Here is a 14,900-nt window from a genome sequence, read left to right on the forward strand (position 1 = left end):
TGCCAACATAGTCAGACGAAAGAAGTGGGCAAGTGATATGATGACCAAGCCTCTAGACTTTTGGAAGACCGTATTGTTCTCAGACAAATCAAGATTTGCTCAATTTTCGGACAGTGGAAGGATATGGGTCTGGAAAATGCCTCACCAAGAGTTTTGGTTCAACAGATTGCAGCCACCTGTGAAGCATGGTGGTTTCAGGGTGATGGTTTGGGTAGCTGTTTGGGTTGGTGGGAGATCGAGCTTAGTGGAGTGCTTTGGCAACACAAATTTTGCAAAATATGTCGAAATATTGGAGGAAGGACTCTTGTCACTTTATTCCTCGGGTTTCGTGGACAAGAACACAATGTTATTCCAGGAAGATGGAGCACCGTGTCAAACTGCTAGAAACACCCAAAAGTGGCAGGGAGAAAATGGTATCCAGAAGTTGCCCTGGCCGAGCCAATCTCCTGACATGAACCACATTGAAAACATCTGGGCCATACTCGACCGGCAAGTGAAGAAACAACCAAAAAACCAACCTCGAAGAGCGATCTACTCCAAGTTTTGAAGCAAGAGTGGGTGAAAATCCCACAATCTAAAATTGACGAGATGATTCTCATGATGCCCCAAAGGATCAATGAACTGCACGAAGCGAAAGTAAGATCTACTAGATATTAATTAAATTATAAGTATATCAATTCATGTGAATATGACTGAAAAAATTCATTTTTTTCTGAAAAGGTGGTGTCTATTTACTTGTGACCATGCTGTGTATTGTAGGATATGCTAACAAGAACATTAATATCAGCTGTTTATTAGCTAAGTACAAAAGCAATCACTCACCCGGAGAATCTCTGGAGATATGTAATCAGGAGTACCCACGGCAACATTAGATTGAACCTAAATTAACAGTTTACATAAATCAGAAATTGAGAAAAATTTCTTAATATTACATACTTTATTTCCAAAATACTGATGCATGGAATGATTATGCATTTTGTTTTACCAGTTACCAAAGAAAAGTTACAAAGATATCCACTTTTCTAAAACTTTTCTAAAAATTCTATTGACAAATACATTTAAATGAGCATGTTAATATACGTATCATATGTGTACATCTGCAGGAAATAGTTATACACACAAAGCTTTCTCTGATTAATTTATTCATTTTCTCAGGAAAGTAAGCTAAAGAAAAGACCTATAAAATATTAGTAGTACATTTTTCTTCTGCTTAAAGTTATGTTCAGGCATAATCTTTGAATGGAAAGGGATGATTCTTTAGCAAAGAAAATATCACAGCAATTTTGACATATAATCTCATGTTTAGAGATTCTCCAAGACAAAAAAAATACCCCGTAGTAAAATTAATACAGTATAGACATATGTTTAAAAATTCTCTGAAATAAGAAAAAAAGATCCTGTAATATAACTGCAGTTGACATCATATGATCAAGCATTTTGCATGCAACATATTGAATGGCCTGCCACAAAAGTTCATGAAACTTGTGCATGGGGGTGGTAAGGCAGATTTACACAAGCTTCAAACAAAGAGTTTATACAGTATAAACTTATGTTTAAGAATTCTCTGAGATAAGAAGAAAAAAATCCTGTAATATAATTAATACTGTATAGAAATGGTATCACAGTAACTTGCCCTCAATAAACTTGTGTCAGACAGTTTTTAGGAGAAAAGATATCAATATACAGTTTGTATTGTATACATTCATGTCCAGACATCTTTCAATGAAAGATAATTCTACAGGGAAAGACATCAGTATGAAGTTTGTAAAGTGTAAATTCATGTTCAGACATTCTGCAAGAAGGTAGATGTACAGGAAGATTATCAGTACAGTTGTGTGCAATGTGTAAATTAATGTTGACCTTGTGTAAGGAGTAGAAAAATCTAAAGAGAAGTTAGGAATGCAGTTTGTAGTGTATATATATTAATAAGACACTCTTTCAGTAAAAAGGTTTAACACTATAGTTTTCATTTCTAAACGCATGTTTAAATATCCCCCAAGAAAAAAAAGAAGCATCTACAGGTAATGGATATCAGAAAAGTTTCATTGTGTAATCTCATATTACAGCATCCTATATACAAAAAAAAAAAAATCAAAAAAAATCAGCCAACAGAAATTGGTGGTGTAACTTATAAAAACATTTTTTTGACAGAAAGAAGAATTTCTTAGGAAAATCTAAATTTGGCAAGAATGGTATTATTTGTACTTTATCTTCATCTATAGAAGAGTATAATTATCCCTAAAATGCATGCAGCACAATAAAAGTTAACAGAAACTAACTCTTAGTGTCTACAAAGTAATTAACATAAAGTTTATAAACTGTGCACACACCTAACCTCCACATATGGTTCTGTATGTCTAAATAAAAAGTGGCTAAAATCATATCCTGTTACATCTTTACGAAATTCATGGAAATGAAAAAAGAAAAATACATTACATGAGTGACTCACTTAAAAGCTATCACAGTGGTTACACACCTTAACAGCTGGCTTTATCTGTCTACTCCCCCCCCCCTCCCCCAGGGAAAGAATGAAGCCACTCTCCCTATTTTTTTTTTATATATACAGCACTTTTTTTTAAGATGCAGTTTTAGACTATACATGAGTTTATTAATTGGCAATCTTACATGTGTTACTAAACTAGATGTACACTTGTTCCTTACTTGTACAAGGGTCTCAGATTACAAACAACAACTAGAACCTCTGCTTACAGTTCCCATAGTGTTTGTACCACCCATTACAGTCGCTTTAATGTGAAAGTGCATTTTTTTTATAATCATCACATTACTTATACAAGGGGTTAATTAACACAAGTCATTAACATTCACCAGAAAGACCCATCAAAAATGAACATAATTTTTTCTCTGAGACTATGTTAATAAATCAATAAACTAGAGTACACACTTGATAGGCCTATCAAACAATTTAAAATTAAAAGAAGTTTGCATCTATGGTCTTACAGTTAAGTGAACAGTACTGTAATATAAAAGATGGCAAAACATATTTCACTCATATCATACTGATCCATAGACTTAGATATGTCTTAGACTTTCACTTGAATTGTTCTGGTGTTAAAAAACAAAATTTCTGATTTACTGGGGAAACAAAAATACTCAACAAATATAAATTTACATTTATAGCCATTTGCTGAAGTTTAATTTTTAACAGGTAACTAAAATTATAGTTATTTGTTCTAAGCCAATAATAAACTTACACTAACATGCATTAGGGCCACTTTAATTACAGAAAGTAAACAAATGGGGCCAAGCTGGTATACTACAATGTATAATAAGTCATACCTACCTATTAAGTTATGAATTTCCCCTCTTTTGAATTAAACCATGCTCTTAGCAATTAAGTTTTTGAACCCTCTAGATTAGACATACAATTTGTACTTATCTAAGTCAAGTTTAAAATATATCATGCAATATGTAATACAAAAGTTTCAAGTATTTGTATTACACAAAAAAGTAACTTGCATAATAATCAGCTGAAATGACACTGCACAGCAGTTAATATAAATGCTTTTAGAAGATACAGTAGTTACTATATAAAAGTAAAACAAACACAACGTATAAGAACAACACACAACAAACATGTCAGATATTAAAACTGCAAAACATAGATAATACATGTAAAGTGAATGTAATTAACTTATTCTACAAGTATGTTACATTGTAAAGGAGCATATATGAAAACTGTAAAACATTTAGGGTGTATATGATTAACTTCTTAATTCAAGACATAATTTTACTGAAATTGCTGTAAAGCAGTTCTTGTGTTTCTAATGTTATTTCAGGTATCCTTAATCCATTTGATTTTCCTACATATAATGCTAATTGCTAATATTTTGAGTGGTAGGAACATTTTCTGTCTCAATTTTTTTAATGAGTTCAAGTGTTTTTTTATGCAACTAGATATACACTGAGTAAAGCCATTAGCTTAATCAACTTGGAAGTTGGAACCAAAAATGCACTTCCGTGATCTCTCAAAAACATAAACAAATTGCAGATCACTTCTTAATATGTTAGCTGGAAAACATATTTTTCATCATTTTTGCAATTCAAACATCGACATTATTTTCAAGTTAATTTCATTTTAGTTCAAACATATGCCACTAAAAGTAGTAAAAATACTAGAAAATGAGACATTAGCAAATTAGCTTAGATTGTTTTTTTGCAGTGACGAATGTTCAGTTGAATCTACCAAACTAACAAGAGGATCAAAAAACACACACCACATCTTAAGCCAAACCATGCTGACAGACAATAAGTATGAAAATGAGAAACAAAACAGTAGGCATGATATCAGTGAAACTTTCATCTAAATGTAAAGCTTTAATGAGTGTAAAACAGTTATGTATTTTACTACTGAAATTATGTTACCAGAATTTTCATTAGCTATTCATAAAGTTTAAACTACTGAAATTAACAAACTTGACAAAATCAATGTTGTGTTCCTGAACTGTTCATAGTGACACAAATCTACCCATACTACCTGATTTCCTTCAGGCAAAATTACTTGTATTTCTCTAAAAAAGATATAATTTACATATGTTTATCTCTTTATAAGCTTATTTTTTATATCATGCTGAACAATACTAGTTAAATTATCCTTACCTAATAACTTCTTAACATGCAAAATGATAACTCATTTTAGTATTATATATTAACCAAAGGGCCTATCAAAAAGCACAGCAAAGACTATTTATTAATCTCAAGATTGTTTATGTCTAGCTTTTTAAAGGGCAAGAATTTTCATTTAAGAAATACTTATATTAACATGAACTTCACCTCATGACAGGAGTTCTAAACAGACTTATTGTTAATAACAGACAACAAAGCACTATATATAAACACTTTTTTTCTAAAGTTTACTTTATAAACACAAAACAGAAAATGACTTACTGTTCCATCTTCACATAACTTGAGACATGAACCAAAATCTGCCAGTCGAATGTGGCCATTAGCATCTAAAAGAACGTTGTCAGGTTTAATATCTCTGTGAACATAGTTTAGTTTGTGGATGGCATCTATGGCCAGTATCATCTCTGCAATATAAAACCTTGCCATTTCTTCTGGTAACCTATCTTCAAACTTGCTTAATAATGTCAAGAGATCACCACCACAGTAATAATCCATTACTAGGTACTAGAATAAAAACAACAACCAAACTAATGAAACCAATTGTTAATTAGCATGATCAAGAAAGCAAAACAATACAAGTAATTCAGAACAAAAAACAGATATAAAGAACAATAACACCTCAACTGTTGGAATAAAACAGCAGTTCTGAAACTCTAGTAACTTGAGGACCCCATTTAATTTTTTCTCTTGGACCCCCCAAACCTTTTGTGTTTTTTAAAAAATATTATGTATTCACGAAAACATGTATTCTAAAATTAAATGTTTTAATTCTTATAGATTTAACTTTACAAAAATATTTTTTATTCAATAAATCTTTTTTTTTAACATTTTTATTAAATTTTGGATATGACTTGCAGACCCCTTGGAATAACCTCAGAGACCCCTGGGGATCTGCAGACTCCAGTTTGAGAAATGTTGGCATAAACAATACAATATTTAACAAGGCTGAAAAAACAACAACACAAGCATTGTTATAATTCATCAATTAGAACAAAGTACAGTTTTCTTATTATAAAAAACAAAAGTCACTAATATTTAATGCTGGAGATAGTGTTCAATATTAAAACATAACAAAGAATATTCATTTAAATAAACTGGTTTCTCTAAACTGTCCATTATTTTCTGTAAATTTATTTAATTAATAGTTTTTGATAGCAATTTTTGAACTTTAAAAAATCTTCAATTTAGCAATTAAATGTTTCAAGAAAAGTTGAGAATTTTTAGAATATTTTATATAGTACCAAATCAAAGTTTAAAGTAATACTAATATTAAAATGTCTTTGTTATTATTAACAACGTCTACTCCAAAAAGAATCTTGCTTGTCGTGAAATTAATATTTATCTGAGTTTTTTTCCTAATCCAATTTAAAATTTCTTAATCCTCCTCAAAACATTCTACATAGGCTCTATCTATAAATAAACAGCAGAATGTTTTTGAGTCTTTGAATGCATTATTATAAAATACACTAAGAAGACCTGAATTAAGCTGATTTATCAGCATATCTTTAGATACAATAATGATAGTTTATAAGCTACAATAATCAAAATTTATTAGTTGAAATCATCTCAGTTTATAGGCTACAACAATCATACTTGGTTCATCAGTAATAAAAGAACAATGGCTCTTGATCTGCAACAATCACCATTTATCATTCATAGTAATCATAGTTTCTCATCTACAACACGTTTAACATGGCAATTGTATCATTTGTAGTTTTATCAGCTGTATGGATTATAGTTCTGATAACCAATATCACTTAAGCAGCTAAAATGCATTTATGTTACAAAGCTATAAAGTAAGTAGTTTAATACAAATTCAGAGCTGTAAGAATGATCATTTCCCAAGTTCAGCAACACAGTTTAAGTGATGTGTTGGAACAATGAACAACTATATAGCTGGCCACTTTGATTACTTTGTAGACTTCCCCATAATGTTTAAACTGTGAAATACGAAACTTTTAATTTAATTTCAGTACATGCTTTAATAATACTAACAAGATGCCCATGATTAGGTCCCAAATCCTCTGCCCTGATTGTTTAACTATAGAACTAATATGTTTTGACATCACATTTCTGAAAATAAACTTTGAAAACAAATCTCCAAAACTTATCAACACCTTTCAGCAAACCATGTACATTTCTCTATAAATGATTTAAGTACATGTTGAATTTTGCTCTTTATGGTATAAAACAAGTGGAAACCTGACCTTACCTAACATATTCTGCACATTATTTTGATGTATATGTACAGTAGAAAAACATCTATAAGATCTAACAGCATACATATGCCACTCTAGTAACTTTGCAAATCTACTACAGTTACGGTGCACAGCCTCCAGCAGACAGATTACTAACATAAACAACCTTTCATTCTTCCAGGAGAAGATGGTGAATGTAGGCCTCAAGTTAAATTGTCAGACTTTTAATTTGTTGAAAAGACACATTGTTAACTACATACTAGTTTCAATAATTTAGCTGAAAAATGTTTTTCACTAATTCATTCAAATCAGTTTTAACAATCAAATTTTATTACAAATTTAGATTTTGATCAAAGATAAGCTAACTTGGTAATAATCAAAGAAGACAAGTTAGAGAAGAAACAAAAAAACCTTAACACAGCATGTCTAGGAAAGTAGAATTAGTAAACAAAACTGATATGCCATTTTTAATATATTACATAGAATTAAAAACAATAACCTCATTAAAACTTAAATTGCTCAGAGATCATAAATGTGGTATTTTATGTATTATACAGTCTGGTTGGTTTAAACCAACAATGTTATTAATACATATGTATGATACCTAAAATATTAACGACTATTTTACTTTTTTGCTATGAACTTTGTAGTCTAGTGACAAAAAATCAACTCACCCGGAATCAAATAAAATTTAAAGAAAATCTTTATCTTTATAATCTTTTGCTATTTATAATGAGTTACTAAAGACAAAATAACTCAAAAAAATATAATATAATGATGGAATTACACAAATGCAATGATATTTTGCAATTTTATAAATCCAAATCACATACAAAATTAATAAACAAAGTACACCATTTGGCTCATTTAACCTTCCTTGAAGTCTATTGACCGATACTAAATAATGAACAGACACTGAGTTGTGTTTTTAAAAAAAAGTCTACTTGTTCCTTTCAGAAATTTACATAAAATTACATAATGGCTATCTGTACTATCTGTCCCTAATTTTGAACTAACTGACTACAGGGAAGGCAACTAGTTAAAGTACCCACTGCCAACTTTTGGGCTACTCTAATCTAATCTTATTGGGAGATTTAATTGTCATTCTTATAGTACACCAATAGCTCTAAAGTGTGGAATATGATTTTGTGGTAATGGGATATGAACCATGGACCCTTGGATTCAAAGTCTGGTACACTAGCCACTAGGTCACATCCAGCCCAAAATAAAGTGTATTTTGAAAAAAACTAAAAAACTTTAACTGAAGTAAAATAATAATCATATTTGTGAAATTCTCCTGCTATTTATTAGATTCAACAATGTTCTATTAATTATAATAAAATAACATTACAGAAATTCATCAATCTAACAATATAGCAAAAATATGTTGCATGAAAAATATTTTACCATAAGTTATAATATCTTAACAAATAAAAATTCAATAAAACACAATAACTTAATGGGGTTTTTATCTCCACATTCAATATTTATTTTGCAAAATTTTAAACTTCTCTTTTGCAGCCATCTTTAGGCTAACTTACATATACCAAAAAAAATGTAAAAAATTTTGTGGTGAACATAATATAATGTTTACATTTATGAAATCAATAAAAAATTGTGTCTTTATAACAACATAGAGATGCAATATAATTTAAAGTATTACAATGACTGAGAAAAATTAATAATCTCATCTCACAGCATTTTATAGTTCACTGGTAAATCTAAAATAAAAATCATATCGAGTAATTATTTTTACCACTAATTCACCCACTTTGTGAATTTAAAACACGATAAACATAAAAGTGTGGGTTATTCAAAAACACAATACTCTGTAGCATCAACAAATTTTCTGAAATGAACTGAAATGTTACACTACCAACCAATTACCATAGAAGTATTATACATATATAAATTAACCCTTTTGCAACCTTGATTTTTGTATTCTTCCAAACCAGGGAATATCGAGAAATTGATGAAATGTCAAAATATTTATATTTTATTGACTTATTGTCTATTTTATTCAAAAAATGCCATATAAACCATATATCACTGTATTCAATGAGAACAGCCCTTATCAAAACATGGCCATATGGGCCCTCAAAATATAAACAGTGGATGTACCAAATTTACCCCTCTGATGAGCAAATTGTTAAAAAAAAAGATTAGTAATGACTATTAAAATTCTTATCGTAAAATCTGAAAGATTAATAACACTCAATAAATACAAATATTTTAACAACTTTGAGTTCTAAGATCTAAGGTGAAAAAATTGTTCATAGCTTGAGTCAAAATTTCTTACTACATATATGTTACAAAAGTTGTTTTAATATTTTCCATATCTCACATTAAAAACTAGTTTCCTTGCACCAACTCAATAATTTTTTTTAGGAGGTAGAAATTACATTGGACATCTACAAAACCTAAAATGTTAGTAAAAGTATTATCATTTTTCCAGCCAATATGTTCCACTATATGTAGACTATTTCTTAAATACTCAAATTAAAATTAAGACACAATTTGTGCTCATTGTCTTATAGTTGAATGTTTTAATTAATATGTTAATATTTACTGTTTAACTTTGGAAAGATTTAATGCATACTATAATCAAAAACGTTTGGATACCCAAATTTGTTTATAGACTTTTTTATTTAACATTTATTCCCAACCAGAATTTAATAAGAATACCAAAGTATTGCCCTACTAAGATAGGTCACTATATAGCAAAGGTTAACATGTGTGAAACAAGTGTGCACCACATGCTGACAGGCAGAACACAGATTATGTTCGCAGGAAAACAATCATGCAGCTTAATTGAGCATGTGACATGGTTAGTAACCAATTACTTTGTCTGGGTCAGTATTTAAATGTTTTACATATACTGGTCTATATCTTAAGGAAATTAGACAAAGAACAAAAGCCAAAACAGGAAAATGTATTTAATGAAAATGGTTAAGTTCAGGGCTAGAGAAAAAAATTTATAGCAGAACGTAAACATTTTTAAAAAAATCTAAATAGGTCTTGTGTTAATTAGAGCATGACTAGCTCCAACAGTGTAATATCCTGCAGGGAGAGAATCAGCCTGATTCATCATGACTCAGGTGAGGGCAGCAATCACCAAGCATCATCACAACACTCACTGTACAGAACAAGTCAGACCAGTTTCTGAGTAGGCAATAAGCATAATGTAAACCTTAGTCCCAATATATGAATTACTGTATGCAGGGTGGGGTAGATACAAGAGTTATTTAAATGAGGAGAGTAAAATTCTGAGGTTACAAAAATTCAAACAGCCCTAGTTAACAATGGTAATCAAGTACAATATAATGCACTTCAATTTATATAGGCTGCTGTAAGAAGTTAAAAATTCCACATTTCTACCATTCAAAGATTAACTCAACTAACATAAAGTACATAGACATTTCTTTACTGGAAAAATAACTAGAATATGTTTATGGACAGGTAGAAGCCCAGTCTATAATTAATGTACTATACAAGATAACCGTGATCCTACAAGTACTCTTTACTATTTACATACTTTAATACTTTTATACTTAAAATATCACTATAACATTAATATACTTTATGCCTAACATATACAGGAGATTACCCTTATTTTATAATAATATTCTTTACATGCTAATGAAGTAGCATGTTGCAACAGCTATAAGCCATGGTAACATGTTTAGTTTAGCCCTATATTTATTTGCTTCATGACAAATTCACAACCATTTTACGGTGCAATGCTGCTACAGATAACCAATGGCAGGAGGTATATGCCACAGTCCCTTTTGAAGAGAAATATTTATAGAGTAAGAATAATGATGTACAGCCAAAGGAAAAAACAAAAACATTTTGAAAAAAAAAAGGTCTCAATGTTCTTACACTAAGTAGATAACTTTAATAGAAGAAAATCTAAGAGTATAAAAATCTATGATATAACACCCTAAGTCAATTCAATGCAATTTTCTCATCTACATAGTGAAGGCTATGGTTATGAAATAGAACACTTTGGCTCAAAAAGCCAGTGTAATGAAGCTAGACATACTTCCAAGTACTGTCAAAAGATTAAAAACAAGAAGAAGGATTTGAAGCTAATGAAGGCTCACAAGCCAAAAGATCACTTGCTTCCAGCAACACTTCAAAATCAACAGTTTACATGAGATAAGTGGCTGAAGAAACTGGAATCACAGCCATTCCATTCAATCACATACACATACTTTTCAAGCTACCCCAGTGCATCTTCATAGGACTTTTGTACCTTTGATCTTCACACATATGTGATCTTGGAAGTCACTGTCCAAGAAAAGTGGAGAGTCTGTAGAAGGTTTGACAAAATTTGTGGTCATGACATTACTTAGTAAAAACTTATAGCAGAAATTGTGATGGTGGGGAACAGTGCTCAACCATAAAAATCTGACCAAGGAAAGCACAAGGACTGACACATTGTTCTCATACAGTGCAATTAATCCTCAGTATATCTATAAACATCTTCTACCATTACAAGTGGATTATTTACACTTCAAAGCCAAGTCTACTGCTGATGTATTATATGTTCTACAAGTATGCCTGAAAATGTATAAAATGTGCCCACTGTTAATATACCCTCTGCATTACTACTATGTTTATGAATTTATAAATTGTAACTGATCTACTGAAGTCTGTAAATGCTTTCAATTACAAGAAGATATACCTGAGAAACCCTTTTACACTTACCAAGTTACTGTCATCTTGAAAAGCATAATGAAGATTGGTAATCCAGCGTTTATCTCCATGTACCAGTACATCTCTTTCTTCATGGAAACAAGCTGTCTAAAAAGTAATATTATTGAACATATATTCTTAATGTAAACAAATTATCTACACAGCAATATTACTAAACACACAATCCTAGCAACTTCTTTACTATTTTCCAGATCCATAAATATTTTGTTATTTTTATCTAGCATTTTAAGTTACATATGATAAAGATCATCTCAGAGTCTAATACAATGATATCTTAAATAGGATTTCTGGCTTATATGATTATACAGAGGATTGGGAACATTATATTAAAACAATTTTAGAACCTTACTATCTCATCACAGTCCATATCACCACATCCAGTCATGCTCTATTTGACAACTGTGCACCTTGACAATAGTCCTCCAGTATAATTTCCATTACTAAAGGCTTCATGTCCAAAGCACACCACTCCTTCCTGCATGAAATAGCATGAATACCCACTTCATTCTCCAGGTGCTTGAAGTATGCAACAGTTGAATGGAAGATATGACTGGAAGCATTATCTTAGTGAACCTATACCCTGTTGGCTTCATTTCCAAATAGAGATCATTCTTGATTATGTTGTGTGTTTTCACCTGGGGTATATGGGAGGCTTTTGCCACTGACCTTTATGTTTCTGTATTCTTACATTTTACAAGACACTACAATGTACTTACCATGGTTAGGTACAACTTGTTAAAGGCGAGTTCTAGGAGAGCCCCACTTCCCCCAAGTTGATCCATATTTCTTTGTTTTCCAATGAAATTAAGTCCTAGGAATACCCCTGTCTTGTAAATTCTAAATCCCTGATCCAAACAAATCTTCATGATCTGAGTGTATGCGTATTTGGTGTTAGAAATGATTTTTACATACCCATCCCTAAAGTGAGACACTATCTCTTAGAGATAAAGTGATGCCAAAATGTAGTTCTGATACACACAGTCTCACTATGAGTTCATAATGGCTGAGGGTGTCATGTGACTTGCATATTGAAAATCATATATTAATATAGCATCCTTAACCCTCCGTACATTTGCTCTTTTTGGTTATATCAACTTCTGGTTATAATTGTGTAATACACTTAAAAAGCTCTCTTTTTAATTTAAAACACATCAGTAATGGAGACAAAAAAAACAAAAAGTGAACTAATAAATGAAGTTCTTTTAATTGTTCATGTATAAAAAAACCAAAATACCTTTAATTATTTATTTACACATTTATTAAATGTCTTAACTTACTTCTGCTCGTTTCAACATTTCCCACTTGTTGAGAATCTTCATAGCATAAACTTTATCTGAATCTCTCAACTGTCTGACCACAGCAACCTGAATACAAAGTAGACTTGTTAGATTAGTTAAATATACTTCATTCGATCACCTTAACCATTTGTAAAAACTTAAAATCCTTTATCTTCAAAACCATCATCATCATTACCACTATCATAAATAGTTTTTGTGTAATATTCTGTACAAGAGAGTAAAGAAAATAAATAATTAAACATTTTTTACAGTAGTTTTAGAGCTTCGGAACTCTATTTTTGTTTAAATATTTTATATTATAAATGTTAATATTGGATGCCCTTTTCTTTTAGTACTGATATTGCATTAACATGTTTATCATTTTTTTGTATTGTAAATGTAATTATTGTGTGCCTTTGTCTCTTATTACTAACATTGCAACAACATGCACTTTTTCATATATTGATATTGCAGTAGCATGTTCATTAGCATTTGTATTATAGATATAGATAACATGTGCTTTTTTCTCTTGATACTGATATTATGGTAACATTTTTGTGTTATAAATGTTGTTATTGTGTCCCTTTGTCTCTCAACACTGATATTACAGTACCAAGACTGTTAAAGATGTTAATATTGTGTCCTTTCCTCTTAGTACTGATATTGCAGTAATATGTTTATCACTGTTTATATTAAAGATGTTGATATTATGTGCTTTTTACACTTAATCATGGTGTTAACATTTTACTAAACTGAAAATGTATTTCCAAAGTCTTACCTCCCCTCACAAACTAGCTTTTCTTGATTAGTACTGCCCTCTATAAGTGCAAATTTTCAATGCTCATCACTAGCCTTCCACCTCCCACTTCTACATATTCACATGTAAATGATTATGCAGCAGCTTTCCACCAATAAGAGCACAACACAACCCCTATCGTAGCCAGTGCCCTCACCACATTTGCACTCATTAATCACTTCAAGATTGGTCAAAAGACCCACACCACATATGACCGGAAACTGGGGAGGCTGGGTGGGAAATGTGACAGGAGGTAAGTATCTGTCAGAAATACATTTTCAGTTTAGAAAGGTGTTAACTTCTTATATGATATCTTACCTCTTCTCACAAAATAGCTAAAATCCCACATTAAACTGGTTGAATGATGTTAAAAAAATGATCCCCTTTATGAAGCACCCAAAGAGAGACCATGAGGTGTGGAACCAAAAAAGAAAATATCACACTTTAGCACAAGACTGCACTACATCTGATCCAGGTATAATACTTTATGACTGTTTTGCGAACATAAAAGGCTGAAAAACATAAATTAATCTCATAATATGTATTACCAATTAATGGGACCCCTGAGTATTGAGTGACTAGGACACAACAGACCATAGTGATAGTTCATTCACATCCAACACTTGGCAGCATCTGGAATTGTACAACAGTTCCAAGGTAGGCAGAGGATCACCTACCTCTTCACTTCAAAATTGGTAGGGAAAATTGGTAGGGAAGGCGAGCTGCACTAACAAAATCCGTTACCACTTGTGCACATTTCCAACCCAACCAATACCTGATCCACCACAAACCAACATCCAGTGGACAGTAGGAAGGAGGAAAGCCCCAGTGAGATGACATCTCCTGTCCAAAACCTGGCAGCACTGGGTATGGTTTTTCCAGTACATGGTAGGAGGATGATATCTGACTGCACACAAGTGGGAATACACGTGCTGCGTCCAGCTACAACCAACACCAATCTGCCAAGAACCAACATCCAACAGACGATAGAAAGGGGACACTAAACCTGGGGTGCTTCTCCAGTTCAAAACCTAATGGCATTGAGCATTTTTCATCTAGTCTACAGTAAGATGAGGGATACAAGCTAGAACACATGTGAGGACTTATTTAGCTGGACCATCTGTAACCAACACCTAACCCTCCATAGAACCACATTCAGAGGATGGTAGGTAGGAGGAATGTCTCAGCCTTAGGGGCAAACTGCTATATATATATATATATATATATATATATATACACACACACACACACACACATATATAC

At 31.5% G+C, this 14,900-nt stretch overlaps 1 protein-coding gene across 2 annotated transcripts in view; it reads right to left on the reverse strand.

Annotated features, from left to right (window-relative positions):
* LOC106459248 (serine/threonine-protein kinase MRCK alpha-like) overlaps positions 1–14,900 on the reverse strand; it is a 143,320-nt gene that overhangs the window by 62,056 nt on the left and 66,364 nt on the right. For both annotated transcript variants that reach the window (XM_022385785.1, XM_013918850.2), the window contains exons 4-7: positions 12,842–12,928; positions 11,556–11,651; positions 4,906–5,148; positions 823–879 (exon numbers count right to left, since the gene is read on the reverse strand). In XM_022385785.1, the coding sequence (XP_022241493.1) occupies positions 823–879; positions 4,906–5,148; positions 11,556–11,651; positions 12,842–12,928 (483 nt within the window). The remainder of the gene's footprint in view (positions 1–822; positions 880–4,905; positions 5,149–11,555; positions 11,652–12,841; positions 12,929–14,900) is intronic.

The sequence above is a fragment of the Limulus polyphemus genome, unplaced genomic scaffold (assembly GCF_000517525.1).
Source record: "Limulus polyphemus unplaced genomic scaffold, Limulus_polyphemus-2.1.2 Scaffold26, whole genome shotgun sequence".
NCBI classification, from domain to species: Eukaryota; Metazoa; Arthropoda; class Merostomata; order Xiphosura; family Limulidae; genus Limulus; species Limulus polyphemus.